Source organism: Balaenoptera borealis (assembly GCF_965194805.1).
Source record: "Balaenoptera borealis genome assembly, chromosome: 21".
In the NCBI taxonomy this organism is placed as follows: Eukaryota; Metazoa; Chordata; class Mammalia; order Artiodactyla; family Balaenopteridae; genus Balaenoptera; species Balaenoptera borealis.
The window spans coordinates 6,507,592-6,526,949 of record NC_138880.1 but is presented as its reverse complement, the minus strand read 5'-3'; the positions used below and the strand labels follow the sequence as shown (position 1 = coordinate 6,526,949).

The following is a 19,358-nucleotide window of genomic DNA, read 5'->3' as shown; positions in this document are numbered from 1 at the left end:
TCTCTCTATAGTAAACTCTGCCCACTTTTGTTTAGCAGTAAATATTTACACCATTCCATTATTTCACTGTGATATATAATATATATGAAATATATACAGGAAATATGGATGAAGAGTGTAATACATAGATACTTAACAAGCACCTGAATACTTTGCACTAAGGTCAAAACAATCCTTACCTCTGCCAAAGAATTTCTTTGTGTGTCCACTCTCAATATGCCTCCTTTTTCCAATCATCATTTAGAATTTAAAGGTATCATTTCAGTACTTTCTTGTCATCATAGTTTTAGTTTTACCTCCTATTTTCCCATCTTTATACAATATAGTTTGATTAACTGTGTTCTACTATTATATAATTGGCAATCATATGATTTATGTCATTTTGTAACTTGGTCTTTCACCTAGTATTGTACTTGGAACATCCATCAACTTTTGAATGTAGCTATATTCCAGTTGTTTTCATTGCTTTTAGTATTGCGTTTATAAAAATTTCAGTTTATTTATGCATTATTTGTGAAATGAAAAGTTTATTTCAGTTTATGACTGTTAAGACTCATTTATTTATGAATTTTCTTGCACGTTTCCTGCTGCACATGTGCCTGCGTTTCACTAGGGTGTATGTGTACCAGCAAGTGAATGTACTGTGTCATGAGGTATACATGTATATATAACTTTGAATTGAGGATATCTTACTTACTTAGGGTTTTCCTATGGTTGAATGGTCTTTTCATGTCTCTTACACATTTGTCTGTCATTTCATCCGCATTCACTTGTATGAATTATCAGGAATTTATCACCAGTATGCTGGAAGGCTAGGATGTATGCTGATTCTTCAGTAAACTAAGTTTTTTTGGCATGAGACAAGTCTTATAGAGAGGACCCTCAGTGACCTAGTAGTTTAGGTAAAGGAGTAGGTGGGCTTTTCTGTTTCTTATGGGTGTACAGCTTCCTGTTTGTGGACTTTACCAGTGTCAGAGGCCAATCTGTTTATAGTGGAACTTTCCTGGGAAAAGTTCTTCACTGAACCATGGGATAAAGTTCATTAGTTCCAAATTCCAGGAGCCAATGAATATCAGGAAATTTAGGGCCATTGGATGAAATCAGCTGTGTAAGTGATCAGAGATGCCTGCAGTTGCAGGGGGTCCTAATCAGATACAGTGCCCAGTGGCCGGGTTTTTTTTCCCTTTTATCCTGGACTGCTTTCAATGATTCTTGTGGCTGAGCTCCACCTACCCCCATTGAAATGTAACTGCTTGTTTTGTAAGTCAGTATAGATGCATTATTTGGATTGTAAAGTCTGTCTTTAGTCATATATGCTTAAATAGCGTGGGATGCAAATTTTCTCAGTTGCAGACCGTTATAAAAGTGTTATGATTTTGACAGAATATCTATACATTCAATAATATTTCACATTGGTATAATAATATTTCAGATATGGTATAATCCTGAGATGACATATTATTGTGGGGAGGAGAGTAAAGCTGTGCTCTAAGTCTTGCCTAATGAAATTGAAATGAACTTCGTCAGCTTCCCAGAATGGAAGTTTTTACTGCTAGTGAAAAGTACTAGCAGTATCCAGTGCTATATGCTAAAGGCCAGTAGTGGCAAAAATTATTTTAATTATTGTTGATTTGTTAATCACTCTGGGAACAATGGTTTCCACTTCTGTTTAAACTTCAGTACTATAATGTAAGGCTCTAATTGCCTGTGACTTCCTCTAGCCAGACAGTACTTTTTTTTTCTCGTTTGCAACATTTTACAACCTTGAAATGCTTTAGGAATATAGGCAGTTCTTAGTTTATCACCAACATACATCACATCTGAGAACTGAGAACAAATTTATCCAATGATAAAGACTAACAAAAGAGCAAAAATATATAAAAGGCGTAAAACAAACTAATGGTCATGTTAGTTCATTGTTTAATAAGCTCAGACATGCACACTTGCAGAACATTTAACTGGCTATAAAGTTACTTGTAGCTGCTTGTGCATGATGTGGATCATAGCACATCCATGGCCTGCCCCAGCTAATTGCACAGTACTGAGTATCCTTGGCTTTCAAGGTGGCACCATTGTCTGACTGGATGTGTAAACATCATCCATTTAGGAGTACTTGATTAGTATGATTCATGTCCGCTGTGCAGAGGAATTGCTGTGTCATATCTGGAAAGGTGTCTATTGCAGTCAATGTCAAACAATACCCTCAAGAGGAGATTAGGGGCCAATGTGCTGTATTTGTGAGGACCGGCCATGTCCATTGCCCTGGGCTGTGTGCCCTGGATTTCCTTTTCTCACTTGACTGTAACTGGTAGAAAAGACACATTTGCCTGTCTTCCTTGGTCTCAAGTGCTGGAAACACTAGGTCTTGTTTTGGAACCCAGTCTTGGATTATAAATGGATTGCAAGTGTCTCAGAACACATAGATGTGTTATAAATTGTTTTCAGTATCTGAACTTGCAAGCTGATTTTGATCTTTTGGGTCTAGTGAGATACTGAAGAAAGATTTTACTATAATTTCCACTACCAGACACCAAGTGCCTTCGGTCTGTAACTGTGCATCATATCTGGAACAGCCATTGCTATTGGAGCCACTGCCATATTTAGCTTATATAAGGCACCTTTTACTGGCCAGGCAGGGCTACTATAAGATGACAGATTTTCCTGAGTATCCCTGCATATGCTGTCTCCTTGATCAAGACAGTGATCTTCTGACCAGCTCCCTTTCCCCTTCCTATTCCTTTCTCCCCCTCTCCTTCCCACTGTATCTTGTGCCGCTTCACAATAACGATCTAGATAGGCCAGGATAGCTATGTGGCTTCCAGTCGTATACTCATCCCTACTTCCACTGTCTTAATCGTAGTATTTCCACATAGAGAACATCCCTTAAAATCAAGAGAACTGTTACATTTATGTAGAATATCTATCCCCATCATCTATTCAGCATAAATCTATTATTTATGACTGTTTGGGTATGTGTTAGCCCTAAAGAACCCACCAGAAATGTATATGATTTGAGAGCATTTCCAAATCTAGTAAGAATATTCTTTCAACCTCACCCCTGGGGACTTCCTGGTACTATAACGGCCTGTGCTCAGGATAGATGAAAGGCTTGACAACTTGGTTACCACCACTTCTCCAACCCATCTTGACCAGTATATATGGCTTTCCTTTCATGTGGATGAAACCCTTTATTCTTGTCCTGTTTATTGTTGAAGGAGGTAAGATCTGTGTACAGAGTGGGTACCAAACATTTCGGGTGAATGCCAATCAAATGGTATCATGTCAGACAGGATAGTCTGCCAATAGTAAATACATGCTGTCCAGGAATAATTCCTGCTCACAGCCCAAACCTTAAAGTACCATGGCTATTCTGTAGCCCAGTAATGAGAGAGAACTTCTCCGAAGGGCAGACAAACAAATTTCCTCATTAGATTCTCTCTGGCCTAATATCCATGTCTACATGAACATATGACTCAGACTTGAACCATTGATTTTTCTGTCCCTTGGCCTGCAGGAAATTACATTTAGCTTTTGCCAAGGTGTCCATTCTGGGTAGTTTATTGCCCAGTTCCTAAATATTTTTTCAGAGATTATTCCTGCGATACAAGAGTAGGTTCAGTTGTCTCTGATAGCCTGGTTGCACTGTTTAGATGAACTGATTAATCTGAGTTGGGTCACTATTTCATCATCTGGGCACTCTCAAGTCTTCATTTAAAATCCAAGATGGAGTCACAGTGGACCTAAGGGAAGAGGTAGCTTGCCCCACTGGATTTCAAGGGTATGTATTGGAAAATGAGAATTCATCTTGGATAGGCCACTGTTTTATTATAGCTGTAAAGACTGTTAAAAGAAACAAAAGAAACAAAAAAACCAAAAACAAGACACCAGGCCCAAAATGGAGTCCCTTATGCTAAACCTCACATCAGCAAACTGAGAGATTTACCTTAACTACACTTTTGGCTCTTCCAGAAATGGAACCTTAAACCAGTCAGTCAGGAATCATCTGGCCAGCACTAGTTAGGTAATTTGCCTGATAGACCCCTGCCATCCCCTAAAGGGAAGTAACTTTGCAATAATCGGCCCACCTTTTTGCCAGTATAACTTCCTTGTTCCCACTCCCTTCTGCCTATAAAAGTCTTCCATATTTTAAACAGCTCTTCGGAGTTTCTTTCTTTTTTTTTTTTTTTTTTTTACTTTTTTTCTCTTTTCTGGCCACGCCATGTGACATGCAGGATCTTAGTCCCCTGACCAGGGATCAAACCCGTGTCCCCTGCAGTGGAAGCGTGGAGTCTTAACCACTGGACCGCCAGGGAAGTCCCGTGGAGCTTCTTTCTAACTGTTAAATTGGATGCTGCCCAATTTGAGTCAATTTTTGCTCAAATAAACTCTTAAAAGTTTTAATATGCCTCAGATTATCTTTTAACAAGACCTACTGCAGTAAGCCCCAATAGGTCTTTACATTCTCTTTCTCCACATCCATGTCATTAGACAGTGTGTTCACTGACCAGTGGTGCTTAGAGCATGAGGTTGGTTCTGAAAGTGACTGAGTGACTTCGAAGTCTTCAAATCCAGCAAAACTTACATCGATCCATAATATGCTATTTGAATGAGACTGTTTGACTTCATCAGGTTTTTGCCTAAGCATATCTTTAATTTCTTTCTTTTCTTACTCATTGTAAGAACATATCTCAGTAAATTTTGGAGTGACTAAACCTGTCTTGATCACCAGGGATTTTTCTATCTATAGTTATGGGCACCAGCAGAAGGGAAGTAGTTTTGATTTTCTTGAAAGTGTAGGTGGGTGAACAGCAAACACAATAAACTTTGTTTCGTATTGCAAGACCACCACTTCCCACTGATGGAACCTTTCAGGAGTCTCAACAACAGTGGTCAAAACCATTTGCCCTCACTGTCACTGAAGACTTTACTAACCAAGTCTGCTTCTGCATACCATACCTGGCCAGATGATCCGTAGGACCTATCTGCCTTTATGTCCACAAAGGCATTGTGACCTTGTCTTTTCTTGTCTGCACAGAGACTCATGATGTGTCTAGGTGGCCTTCATTATACTTATTTATATTTTCTTTCTGACTTGCTGAGTTTTTGAACTTGAGTGATGCTACACCTGATTAAATGTGGAAAATATGTAGAACGTTTACATTACCACAGTTTCCCCTTACCTCATCCAAGTCAACCCCATAAATATCTAAACTTCTAATTTCAGTCACGACACATTCATTGTGCTATTAAGTTTATAACAAAGTGTCAAAACGCTTTCCAAAATGGTTGTAATATTTTGCATTGCATCCATCTTTGTATAACAGTGGCGGTTGTTCTGAACCCTCACCACTTTCCTTGCTGCCAGTCTTTTTCATTTTAGTCATTTCAATTTGTGCTGGTATCTCATTGCAGTTTTAGTTTGTATTTTCCTGATGACTAATTATATGGGACAGTATTTCATGTGATTATTGGGCATTCATATGTTTCCTTTTTAAAATGTCTGTTCAAATATTTTGCAAAGTTTAATGGGGTTGTTTGTCTTTTTATTATATACTTACAGGAATTCTTAATATAAACTATATACAAGCCTTTGCCAGGTTTTCTCCCAGTATGTGGCTTAGCTTTGTGTTTTCTTAATGACATCTTTCAAAGAGTCAAAGTTTTTAATTTGATGAAGTCCAGTTTATAATTTTCTTCTCTGATGTATTATGCTACTTGTAGCCTATCTATCCTAAATTTGTGAAGCTTCCTTGTAAATGTTCTTCTAGAAGTCTACAAATTTTAGTTTTTATGTGTATGTGTATGATCCATTTTGAGTAATTTGTGGCACTTTGTAAGTTAAGGATCAAGGTATATTTTTCTCCGTAAAGATATCCAATTGTTCTAGACCCATTTGTTGAAGAGACTGTCCTTCCCCCATTGAATTACCTTGGTACATTTACTGAAAAACAATTCATGATATACTTTGTGTTCCAATGATCTGTGTATCTATCCAATACCAGGTCTCCTTATCCTAATGCACAAAATCAGGTAAAATGTATCTTCATGTTTGGTTACTTCTTTCTCAAGATAGATTTGGCTATTTTAGGTCTTTATATTTCTATATAAAATTTTAAATCAACTTTTCCATTTCTACCCACCCCCTAAAAAAAAAAACTCTTGAAATTTTTTAAAAAATCTAAAGATGAATTTATGGAGAATTGAATAGTATGCATAATGTGATTTTCAAACGATGAACACGGTATATTGTTCCATTTATTTAGGTGTCTGTAATTACTTAAATTTAACCCTAAGTTGTTCATGTTTTTGAATATTACTGTAAATTGCATGTTTTTTTTAAAAAATTCAATTTTCAGTGCACTTTGCAAGTATATCGAACCAAAATTAAATAATGAAAGTTGTTGATTCCTCCTATAGTCAGCTTAGCATTACTTTGAATGACTGGTTTATATTTTGGAAAATACCTGCAAAATGCCTAAGTCAAAATTATCAGATAACCAATAAATATCTGAAAAAGAGTATGCTTATGGTGTTTATTCCAGAAATAGAGAAATATTTCAGTATTTTTCAACATATATCATTAAAGTAACAAAGAGATAAAAATTACAAGATATAAAATATTGAAGAAACATTTGATAAAATGTTTGGACAACTAGGAGTAAAAGAATGTTCTTTGATTTCTCAAATTTCTCAATGATAAACCACAGTTACCTATTTTACAAAGTCCTCGCTTCCAGTCCCATGATGGAATCCCATTTTTAAACTACATGTCATAAAAGGGCAATTTCTAAGCCTGGTATTTAGTCTAGGTTTCCATTATACATTGAGTATTGTCCAAATATGCTCTGCACTGTAGTAGGCTTTCTCTTTGATTCTAGGTTTTAGAGATTTCCCTTTCACGTCATTGATTTTTGTTTTATTTTCCCCAATGTTAATGTTTACTGTGTGTTTAATCTTCCATCTTCACTAAGTTCTCTTGATAGTTTTCATTAAAATATTTATATTGTGAAGCATAACACATTCTTCTTAATAATGAAACATGAAAATGAAAAAAGAATATCATCTGATTCCTGTAAATATTACAGTGTTATATAGTAATAGAATTTGGGATATACTTTAATAATATGCAGTTAATGTAATTGAAGACATTATATTTAATTTTATATAGGACATTATATAAGTATCCAGGTATAATAAAATATCAGGAATAAATTATTATTCTATAAACACAACTGATAATTTAATTTTGGGGGGAAAAGATACATTATTATAGTTACTTTTACAACATACTATTCAAAATATTTAATGTCAAATAAAAATACATATATACACACATATATGTATATATATAACACAAAACTTTCACACACACACTGTACCTTCACATATTTACTGGGGTTAGGGTGGAGGAAGGTTTTATACATAAACTTTTAGAACAAATCCCAAAGAAAGTTGGCAGTTGGCAGATTTCACAATATCATAATAACAAAAAAATTTTAAAAAAGAACCTGCCAAAATAGAAATAAATTGTCATGACAAATTGTAAAACACTGTAAAATATATTAGTGGCTAGGGGTTAACATCATTAATATAAAAATGCTTACAAATAAAGGAAATAAACAGAAGAATACTTCAACAAAAAGTATGCATAAAAGTATAAAACAGATTGTGCAGATATGTAAAATGTTCAGCACATTAATAATAAAATTAATAAAACTGAAACAGAAACACTTAGTAATTTGTGCCTATCCACTTTACTTATTTTAAAATATTATCAGTCTTGTTTAACATCACTCTTACACTGAATAGATAACTATATTGAAAGAAGGAAATAGTGTATATTATGAAGAGCCTTTAATATTTTTAAATTCTTTGACCTAATAACTTCTAGAATCAATCTTTCATATACAATCTTAGAGCTAAAAAAATGACAAAAAATTTCTTTGAAATGTCATTTACAACAATAATATGCTGTTGTAATTTAGAAGCCTCTATTTTGTCACATCCAAAAATTATTATATATTCACAGAATGATATCTTGAAGAGACTAGATAAGATGGATAACTACTTATGATGTAGTAAGTGAAAAAAAACTCAAAATTTACAATTCCTATATTTATGAACACAGAGATTGAAATAAATTGCATTACATTTTTAACAGTTCAAATTCTTGAGCATGGAATCGTGAATAATTTCATTGCCATCTTTTTTTCTATATCAAAATATATTAAGTTTAGATATATATATTAAGTGGTGTTAAAAATAGATACAGAAGTAAAAAATATACTGTGATTGTAATTAACTTAGAGACTTTAGTCTATTAGTATATTATGACAATAAATAAAATGATTTATTTGATTGAAAATTCCTTTTATTTAAATTGATTGCATTTGCTTTTTAGCACTGCTCTCATAAAAAATGCTGTGATGCTCTAACATGTTTTCTGATTGGAGATGCAGAGTGTGGTACAGGACCATGCTGTGACAGAAAAACTTGTCAGGTAAGTTTTCAAAATATTGCCTTATTTTCTTTCATGAAATTTTTGCGTTCTTGTGGGTGCATTTTGTAGCTTTCTTTTTTCGCTTTTATTTTTACTCATGTTTCAAATTATATTACTTTATGTACTCGATTCATACACAGTTGATTTCAGAACTGAGAGAAGGTCCTTAGATCTTTTTCAACCTCTTTCATAGTGCTGCCTCTTACTGTATTGTTTCAGTCTCTACTCAAGACCCATCCTATTACTGCATTTAATAACAATTCCAGACAATTTGGGTGCTATGAGTTCCTCTTGGTCGTGCCTGAATGTAGCTCTTCATGATTGAACGACTTATGACAAAATTATGAATAAGCCACCCAACACACACTTGACATGCAATATTTGAACACAGACAATAATAATAAAAACCCCTCATTTTGAAAGTAGCAGAAAAGGAATCCATATAGAATAGTCAGCAATATGTAGCATATCTAATAGTGAAGATTAGCTTTGGCAAGACCCTGGAAGTGACTGACTGAATCTTTGACTTCCCTTTGGAAGTTTTCCATTCAATTTTCCTTCATAGCCACATCTGATAGGAGATTGGGTAAAATCTTTTCTAGGGATTGCTTCATTTTAGTGACTCACCTTTTTTGTGTCACTTTCAGGGGTCTATGACAAACATAAAGACTGATTAATTAGAAGTTTTGCTGCCAAGTTTGTTTTTTCTTTGTCCATGAAATCTCTCCAAACATCATTTTACTTTGTTCTATGCATGTTCTTTTTCACTCAGTGGGCTAGTTTTTAAAGTCAATGGTCATTTGTTTCAAGACACATGAAAGTAGAGGCCAGCCTAGGGTTTCCACTTCTCAGCAATAAACCTTGCTGCCCTTTCCTTCACAAGAGCTCTCATCTTAGTCTTTGTCTCCAAATCAGTGGGACTGAGCAGTCAGACTTTTCTAAACAGTCCATTGCCCTCTACCTACATCTCAAAGGATAATTCTTTACAACAGAGGTAATTGCTACATTTGGTCGAACGAAACTTCATGATATAAGTTACTAGGGAGGGCTTCAGGGTAACAGCTAAATGCACTATGTTAGTTCACATTAATTTTATTATGTATTATAGCACGGAATGTGGCTTTTGCTGTCATTTAAAGGCTCACAGGTGCCTTACACTCTGCTCTCGTACGGGTGGCCATAAGCTTAAAAGGCTTTCCATTTTCTTCTCTGTCCACTTTCAGCTAGGCTAGCTTCCACTGACTTTTGTCTACAATTTAGTGATCTGATCCAGTTTTTTTCCTATAAATTTTCATTTTAGATGGACACAAGTCCAAGTGCAAAGACATGGAAGACCAATAGTTTAACCAGCTGTTTTTCTGACACATAACAGTGATTAATATGTTTTTAGCTAGTACTCAGACATTCCTATATGAAATTTAAGAAACTGTGATTGGTACTGCATAACACCAGTTATTATGGGTCAGTTGTATCTTGATGAACAGCCAAGCAAAGAATAACAAACAAACACTTATGAAGCTTAAGTAAGGCATGAGTCTAGCTTTGTGCCCAGGTGAATCTTTGTTTGGAACAGGAGCAACAGGATTCTTATTCTACATCTGTTGGAAATCCTTGCCTTTTTGTTGGCAGTTCTCAAACAAGCTTTTCCTGCAGGCAGCACAGATAGCTCATTGCCGTTCCTGGCTTTTCTAGTCCATAGTGTGTGATATTTCAGAAGAGCAGAGGAATCCTGTTTCCCAACATCCATCTCCACCCCTGGTAGTGGCAGAAACCCTGACCCACCACTACATTCTAAGTTAAATTCCCACCACTGTGTCTAGGGAGAAGTGTTGCGATTATCATCCTGAGTCAGCAGCAGTTTCATGTGATTTATAAACTCCTCATGGTGGAAGTGGAGTTAGTCCTGAAAGGAAAATTACTTGAAATGCAAAAAGCATAAAGATGTCAAAATTAAGAAACATTTTAGAAACATGGTAAAGACTAGCATTTGAGTTAGTTAGAACATCTCAGGAGTGCAACTAATTAGTCCCCAAGAATCAAAAGCTGGAAAACAAACACACGTAGTTTTATATCAAATATTTTCTATTTATCTTGAAGTAAATATTCAGGATAACCAGAGCATTTTAACTATGAGAACTTTCACCAGAGCCATTGTTTTAGATTGAAGTGCAAATCACACAATAAAAAATTAACCGTTTTCAAGTGAACAATTCAGCAGCATTTAGTGCGTCCACAATGTTGTGCAACCACCTCGACCTGGTTCCACAGCAGGTTCTGCATCCGAACAGGAGACCCCGACCCATTACGCACGTACCTTCCTTTCTCCCTCCCCTCAGTGCCTGGCAACCAGCCATCTGCATTCTGCCTCTATGGGTTTACCTACTCTGGACATTTCATATAGGTAGAACCATACAATGTGTGACCTTTGTGTCTGGTTTTCTTCACTAAATACAGTGTTTTCAAGTTTCAATCACCTTGTAGCATAAACCAGTACTCTATTCCTTTATGTGGCTGAACATATTCCATTGTCCATACGACAATTTGTTTATCCATTGATGGACATTTGGCTTCTTTACGATCTATTCCACCAGAAATTTTAAGTAAATTCATAATTTAACTTTAAATACTTACAAATGTATTAATAATTGCATTGATAGTTACAAATACAATCCTCCTATTTAAATTTTTATATTTTGTTTTACTACTTTAAAAACAAATATTTGGTTTTCTTTGTCTCACAGATAGCTGAAAGAGGACATGTATGTAGGAAAAGCACGGATATGTGTGATTTTCCAGAATTTTGCAATGGGATAGCTGAGTTTTGTGTACCTGATATGAAATCTGCTGATTTAGAACTGTGCAATAATAAGACTGCCTTTTGCTATCAAGGAATATGCCAAGATACAGATAAACAGTGTGCGGAGTTGTTTGGAAAATGTAATGGTTGTATTTATTTTCTGAGGTTTATTTTTAAACTATATTTGTTTCTTAAGTCAGTAATGCACCCTATAGCCATAATAATAATTATTGCTTAAATCTAAATTTGGAGATAAAATTGCAAAACAAAGCATCTTTGACCTATGTCAGGAGGTAAAATAGATCTAGTAAGTACGAGACAAAAAGAATAGGATATTTGTCAAGTTTCAGGTGATTGATGGAAATGGAGTAGACTATTAGAATTACAGATAAGTGAGCAAATGATTGTTTTACTTCTTAATCATTTCTGGACGATAATAACAATTTCTATTCTCGAGTAGGTAGTTTTTAGTTAAGTGTTTCTCCTTCATATATAGCCAGTAGATGGCACCAAATATTTATAGTAGATGACACTGCCTGGGCTTTGTTGTCTAAATGTCTTTGTATGAATTTACCACACTTTTAATTTTTAATGTTTTTTTTTTAAGATAAGTAATTGAAACTTTATTTATATTTTCAGTTTCGAAGGGGGCTTCTGCTCTATGTTCACAAGAAGTGAATATGCATACAGATGACTTTGGAAACTGTTATGGTCGTTTTTGTAATTATCGGTGTGTATTTAGAAAAATATACATTTTCCAAATGCACTGTATGTGTATGTGTGTGTACTGCAAAGAATCACTTAATACAAATGAGAGATGAATATAGTATATAAAGATAAATTTATATGGTGCACCTCATAAGATGGTGTGTGTTCTTTTTTTTTAATTTTTTTTAACATCTTTATTGGAATATAATTGCTTTACAATGGTGTGTTAGTTTCTGCTTTAAAACAAAGTAAATCAGCTATACATATACATATATCCCCATATCTCCTCCCTCTTGCGTCTCCCTCCCATCCTCCCTATCCCACCCCTTTAGGTGGTCACAAAACACCAAGCTGATCTCCCTGTGCTATGTGGCTGCTTCCCACTAGCTACCTATTTTACATTTGGTAGTGTATGTATGTCAATGTCACTCTCTCACTTCGTCCCAGCTTACCCTTCCCCCTCCCCATGTCCTCAAGTCCATTCTCTACGACTGTGTCTTTATTCCTGTCCTGACCCTAGGTTCCTCAGAACTTTTTTTTTTTTTTTTCAGATTCCATATGTATGTGTTACCATACGGTATTTGTTTTTTCCTTTCTGACTTACTTCACTCTGTATGACAGACTCTAGGTCCATCCACCTCACTGCAAATAACTCAATTTCGTTTCTTTTTATGGCTGAGTAATATTCCATTGTATAAATCTGCCACATCTTCTTTATCCATTCATCTGTCGATGGACACTTAGGTTGCTTCCATGTCCTGGCTATTGTAAATAGTGCTGCAATGAACATTGTGGTACATGACTCTTTTTGAATTATGGTTTTTTCAGGGTATATGCCCAGGAGTGGGATTGCTGGGTCGTATGGTAGTTCTATTTTTAGTTCTTTAAGGAACCTCCATACTGTTCTCCATAGTGGCTATATCAATTTACACTCCCACCAACAGTGCAAGAGGGTTCCCTTTTCTCCACACCCTCTCCAGCATTTATTGTTTGTAGATTTTTTGCAGATGGCCATTTTGACTGGTGTAAGGTGATACTGTCACCTTATTTTTGATAAAGGAGGCAAGAATATACAATGGAGAAAAGACAGCCTCTTCAATAAGTGGTACTGGGAAAACTGGACAGCTACATGTAAAAGAATGAAATTAGAACACTCCCCAACACCACACACAAAAATAAACTCAAAATGGATTAAAGACCTAAATGTAAGGCCAGGCACTATAAAACTCTTAGAGGAAAATATAGGCAGAACACTCTATGACATAAATCACAGCAAGATCCTTTTTGACCCACCTCCTAGAGAAATGGAAATAAAAACAAAAATAAACAAATGGGACTTAATGAAAGTTAGAAGCTTTTCCACAGCAAAGGAAAACATAAGATGAAAAGAGAACCCTCCGAATGGGAGAAAATATTTGCAAATGAAGCAATTGACAAAGGATTAATCTCCAAAATTTACAAGCAGCTCATGCAGTTCAATATCAAAAAAACAAATAACCCAATCCAAAAATGGGCAAAAGACCTAAATAGACATTTTTCCAAAGAAGATATACAGATTGCCAACAAACACATCAAAGGATGCTCAACATCACTACTCATTAGAGAAATGCAGATCAAAACTACAATATCACCTCACACCAGTAAGATGGTGTATGTTCTGAATAGCTTTGGTGTTATGCTCTGAATAACATTGTGAATTATCCTCATGTTTTGAACTGTTATTTAAACAATATATTGTGTTGCTAAGTGACATATGGGTAATTTTTACTGTGTTATATTACAGGGATGTCTATTGTGGAAAGTTAGTTTGTCTCTGGACACGTACAGAAGTAGTGCCATTTAAAAATTTTGATACTCAGTATACTTTCCTTGGAGGCATTGTGTGTCTAAGTGCACATCTAAGAAATTCGACACCAATAACCTTCCGAGACGATTATACCTATGTAAAGAATGGCACTATGTGTGGTCCAAATCAGGTAAACACAAATTCTTCTTGATTCTATACATGGTATGTGAGCATCTTAGTGTCTGTGTATGTGTGTTTGTGTATGAGAGAGAGAGAGCGCACTTAAGATTTTTAATTTGTAATTGTTACCAATTTTGGTTGCTGCGTCATGATCTTAAGCCTTAAAGGTCAAAATTTCTATTGATCGAGGGAACACTTGCTTTACTTTTTGTCATTTTTCATTATGAATTTTACCATAGATAATTAAAGTTGTTTTCTCACACTTGAGTATCTTACTTAACCTCTTTGTTAGGCCAACATCTGTTCTGCAATAATTTGTGTAAAACAGGGAAGAGAAAAGAATCAAATAATACACCCCAAAAGCAGGTCAGAAAAACCTGAATAATAGGAACAACAAAGATAATTAATTTGATTGTAATAAAAGTAAAATATTTATTTGCTCATTAGCCTACTTCCCTAATTCTTTTTCCAAAAGCACAATATGCTTGTTAAAAATTTGCCCTTTCTCAAGACACAAGAATAAAACAGAGTTTAGCTTTATTTGTTTTTCTTTTTGTTAAACATTTGAAGAAACATAATAGATGATTTAAACTAGTACCATTGAAAATTTAGTTGACTAATGTAAAACAGTACACAATTATCTCACATTTAAATTTAAATAATTTAAATGGAGGTATAATATTTTAAGAAAAGAAAAAAATAAGAGAAAAATGGAAGTGAATAGTAAACTTATCTCAGAATGGGAAAAGATATTCTCACATAAAAATAATGAAGTAATCACAAAGTAACATACTGGTGTTGACTACATTTTAAAATAATATGCCATCCCTTTGAAGATCATTTAAAATAAAGTGCCAGAAAAACAGAAATATAGATCAATGGAACAGGATAGAAAGCCCAGAGATAAACCCACTCACATATGGTCACCTTATTTTTGATAAAGGAGGCAAGAATATACAATGGAGAAAAGACAGCCTGTTCAATGAGTGGTGCTGGAAAACTGGACAGCTACATGTAAAAGAATGAAATTAGAACACTCCCTAACACCACACACAAAATATAAACTCAAAATGGATTAAAGACCTAAATGTAAGGCCAGACACTATAGAACTCTTAGAGGAAAACATAGGCAGAACACTGTATGACATAAATCACAGCAAGATCCTTTTTGACCCACCTCCTAGAGAAATGGAAATAAAAACAAAAATAAACAAATGGGACTTAATGAAAGTTAAAAGCTTTTCCACAGCAAAGGAAAACATAAGACGAAAAGAGAACCCTCCGAATGGGAGAAAATATTTGCAAATGAAGCAACTGAGAAAGGATTAATCTCCAAAATTTACAAGCAGCACATGCAGCTCAATATCAAAAAAACAAGTAACCCAATCCAAAAATGGGCAGAAGACCTAAATAGACATTTCTCCAAAGAAGATATACAGATTTCCAACAAACGCATGAAAGGATGTGAACACATGAACATCACTAATCATTAGAGAAATGCAAGTCAAAACTACAATGAGTTATCACCTCACACTGGTCAGAATGGCCATCATCAAAAAATCTACAAACAATAAATGCTGGAGGAGGTGTGGAGAAAAGGGAACTCTCTTGCACTGTTGGTGGGAATGTAAATTGATACAGCCACTATGGAGAACAGTATGAAGGTTCCTTAAAAAACTACAAATAGAACTACCATACCACCCAGCAGTCCCACTACTGGGCATATACCTTGAGAAAACCATAATTCCAAAAGAGTCATGTAACACAATGTTCATTGCAGCTCTATTTACTATAGCCAGGACATGGAAGCAACCTATGTGTCCATCGACAGATGAATGGATAAAGAAGATGTGGCACATTTATACAATGGAATATTACTCAGCCATAAAAAGAAACAAAATTGAGTTATTTGTAGTGAGGTGGATGGACCTTGAGTTTGTCATACAGAGTGAAGTAAGTCAGAAAGAGAAAAACAAATACCGTATGCTAACACATATATATGGAATCTAAAAAAAAAAAAAAAAAGGTTCTGAAGACCCTAGGGACAGGACAGGAATAAAGACGCAGATGTAGATGTAGAGAATGGACTTGAGGACACGGGGAGGGTAAGCTGGGATGAAGTGAGCGAGTGGCATGGACATATATACACTACCAAATGTAAAATAGATAGCTAGTGGGAAGCAGCTGCATAACACAGGGAGATCATCTATGTGCTTTGTGACCACCTAGAGGCGTGGGATAGGGAGCTTGGGAGGGAGATGCAATAGGGAGGAGATATGGGGATATATGTATACGTATAGCTGATTGACCTTGTTTTAAAGCAGAAACTAACACACCATTGTAAAGAAATTATACTCCAATAAAGAAGTTAAAAAAAAATACACTTGGAAAATATCACTGTAAAACAAAAACAAAAACAAAGTGCCAAAATGTTTACTAAAGTATGGCAAAGTAAATAAATAAATTTATTAACTAATTTAATCATTAATTAGAAAGAAAGCACTCTAATGGCTTCTATATGGGGCATAACACCAAAAAAATAATTTTTGTCTTTGCCCCTGGTTTCTGGCACAAAGATCCTAAACCCCTTGGAATTTCCTGACTGATAACAATTTTTTTGTTGTTATTCATAATGATTCTGATCAAACCGAATTTATGCTAATGGAGTAACAGGGTGGGGCATCTAGATGGCTTCAGGATGGTGCTGGTTACCAGAAAGACCAACTGATTAGAGGAATGGAACTTTTAGTTCTACTCACAAATTCCACGAAGGAGAGTAGCATGGCTGGAGATTGAACTCTGTAGAAACTTGGAACACTGAGATCAGGGAGCTTCTAAGTTGGTGAAATAAAAATGAATATCCAACAATTGTGTTCGTCTAATCAGTTAGGAATTGAAAATAATAATTAATGGTGAGAAGCACAACTTATTATCATCCTAAACCAAGTATAAATTAGCACATACTTTCTGGAAAGTGATTTAGAAATGTGTAAGAAGTCAAACATATTATCACATCTTTTTGTCTATTTTTTGAAATGTATTACTATTTGTTACTATATTTTTCTACATTATTGAAATATAACATTATACTAGCTTCACATGTACATCATAATGATTCATACTTGTATATATTTCAAAATGGTCACCACAAGTCTAATTAATATCTGTCACCATATGTAGCTATAATTTTTTTCTTATGATGAGAAATTTAAGATTTACTCTCTTACCAAGTTTCAAATACAGAGTACAGTATTAGTAACTGTAATCACCATACTGCACCATACATCGCCATGACTTATTTATTTTTATAACTTGAAGTTTGTGCCTAACCTCCCAAATCCCACCCCTGGCAACCACCAATCTGTACTCTGTATCTGTGAGCTTGGGTTGTTTTGTTTTTATGCTTCTTAGGATTCCACATATAAGTCAGATTATACAGTATTTATATTTCTCTGTCTGACTTATTTCATTTAGCATAATGCCCTCAAGGTCCATCCATGTTGTCACAGCTAGCAAGATTTCATTTTTTTATGGCAGAAAAATATTCCGTTGTGTACATATACTATATTTTTGTATATATACTATATTTTCTTTATTCATCCACTGGTGGACACTTTAGTTGCTTCTACATCTTGGCTATTATAAGTAATGCTTAAATGAACATTAAGATGCAGATATATTTTTGAGTTAGTGTTTTCATTTTCTTCAGATAAATGCCTACAGGTGGAATTGCTGGGTCATGGTAGTTGACCAATGGTAGTTCCATTTTTAACTTTTTGACAAACCTCTATACTGTTTTTCATAGTGGCTACACCAATTTACATTCCCACAAACAGGAACAAGTGTTCCCTTTACTCCAATTCTAAGCCAACACTTATTATTCCTTGTCCTTATGATAATAGCCATTCTAATATCCTAGAAGAATAAGAGAAGGAACTTAAGGATGGAAAAGTATTTGAGGAAATAATGCCTGGAAGGTTTTCAAAAGGCATAAACCCACAGATGCAAGAAGCTGAAAGTACATGATATAGAATGAACCCAGTGAAATCCAGTAAGATACAGCATAATAAAATTTCTGAAAACTAACGACAGAGAAAACTAATCTTAGAATTAGTGAGAGTGAAGCAGCATCTTATATACTGGATAAACACAATTACAGTAACATTTGGAATAAAACCATATGGGCACTAGCCATACAAATACTAATAGAAAATTGCTACGCTAGATAACTAGCCTTCTATCATCCCACATAACATTTAAATTCAGCAAATGTCCTGTGGAAAAATGAGCCATTTATTTAAAAGACCTCTGCTTTCTCACACCAGCCCTGTTTGACCACTAAAAGCATTACAGTTTATCCATTTCTCCTGCAAGATTCTCTGCCTGGGAAAGTCCATTCATTAGCCCATGCCCAACTGGGCAATGTCCCCATGGAGGGTAAAGAAGAAAGAAAGGGGGGATGGGAAAGGAAGGGAAGGAAAGGAAAAACAAAGACTTTGACTTTTCCTGCTTGGTCTGGAGGAGCTTTAAGCTGACAATGACTTTTTGATCCCACAGCATTTTTAATAAAAATTCTAATTGGCAGCTCTCTCTATGCAACTGAAGTTTGTCACATTGTTACCAGGGAGTAGGTTCTTGTCTCATCACAGGAAGAATTCAGAGACAAGATAGGGAAGTCAAGAAAGCAAAGCAAGGATTTATGTAAGCAATAGTATGCTCTCTAGGGGAGAGCGGGCAGGCTCAGGTGAGTAGCTGCCCTGAGTTTTTTGGCAAGCCAGTTATGTGGAGCGTAGAAATGAAGGGGTGGAATATTCAATGGAGAGGGAAGGGTTTAGGGTCAAAATTCCCTGATTTTTATCCCAGCTCCACCTTCCCGAGGGTAGGAGGGATTTTTGCCCTTATTTAGCCTTGATTGGAAGTGTCATGGAGTCAGTGCATGATGGAAACTTATTATCTGCAAGGTAATTTTATTGTAATGAGGGCCTAATGACAACAGGTTGCATTGAGATGCCAGAGATTCCTGCCTTTTCCCACCTTTCTTTGTCTGCTTCCAGGACATTTATCACCCCAAAATGTGTGGCTTCCTGTCTGTCTGGAGGTTTCTGCTTTTCTTTTGTCTGCCTGTGGGCTCCCGCTGTTTACAAGATGTATGGTTTCCTGCCATTTGGCCTGTGTCCCCCCCTCCCCACTCTAATAATATGACAGTCTCTATTTTGGAAGCTGGCTTTTAGGCCGTGGTACTTCCAGTAGTTTAATTGGATAGTACCAATTCTGGAGGACAGACCACTGGACCAGCCCGTATTCTGTAGTCACCATTAACTCAATTGCTTTATGAAACAAAATACTCTTCTAAATTGTCTCCCTTGGGATAAAGTGTTGTGTTGACT

At 35.4% G+C, this 19,358-nt stretch overlaps 1 protein-coding gene across 2 annotated transcripts in view; it reads left to right on the top strand.

Annotated features, from left to right (window-relative positions):
- Positions 1–19,358, top strand: part of LOC309619624 (A disintegrin and metallopeptidase domain 3-like) — a 108,070-nt gene that overhangs the window by 67,298 nt on the left and 21,414 nt on the right. The window contains exons 13-14 of one of the 2 annotated variants that reach the window (XM_082374998.1): positions 8,402–8,500; positions 11,242–12,085. In XM_082374998.1, the coding sequence (XP_082231124.1) occupies positions 8,402–8,500; positions 11,242–11,535 (393 nt within the window). In that variant the 3' untranslated portion in view covers positions 11,536–12,085. Of the gene's footprint in view, positions 1–8,401; positions 8,501–11,241; positions 12,086–19,358 lie in introns of those variants that run through there. The other variant, XM_082374997.1, reaches the window with a different exon arrangement.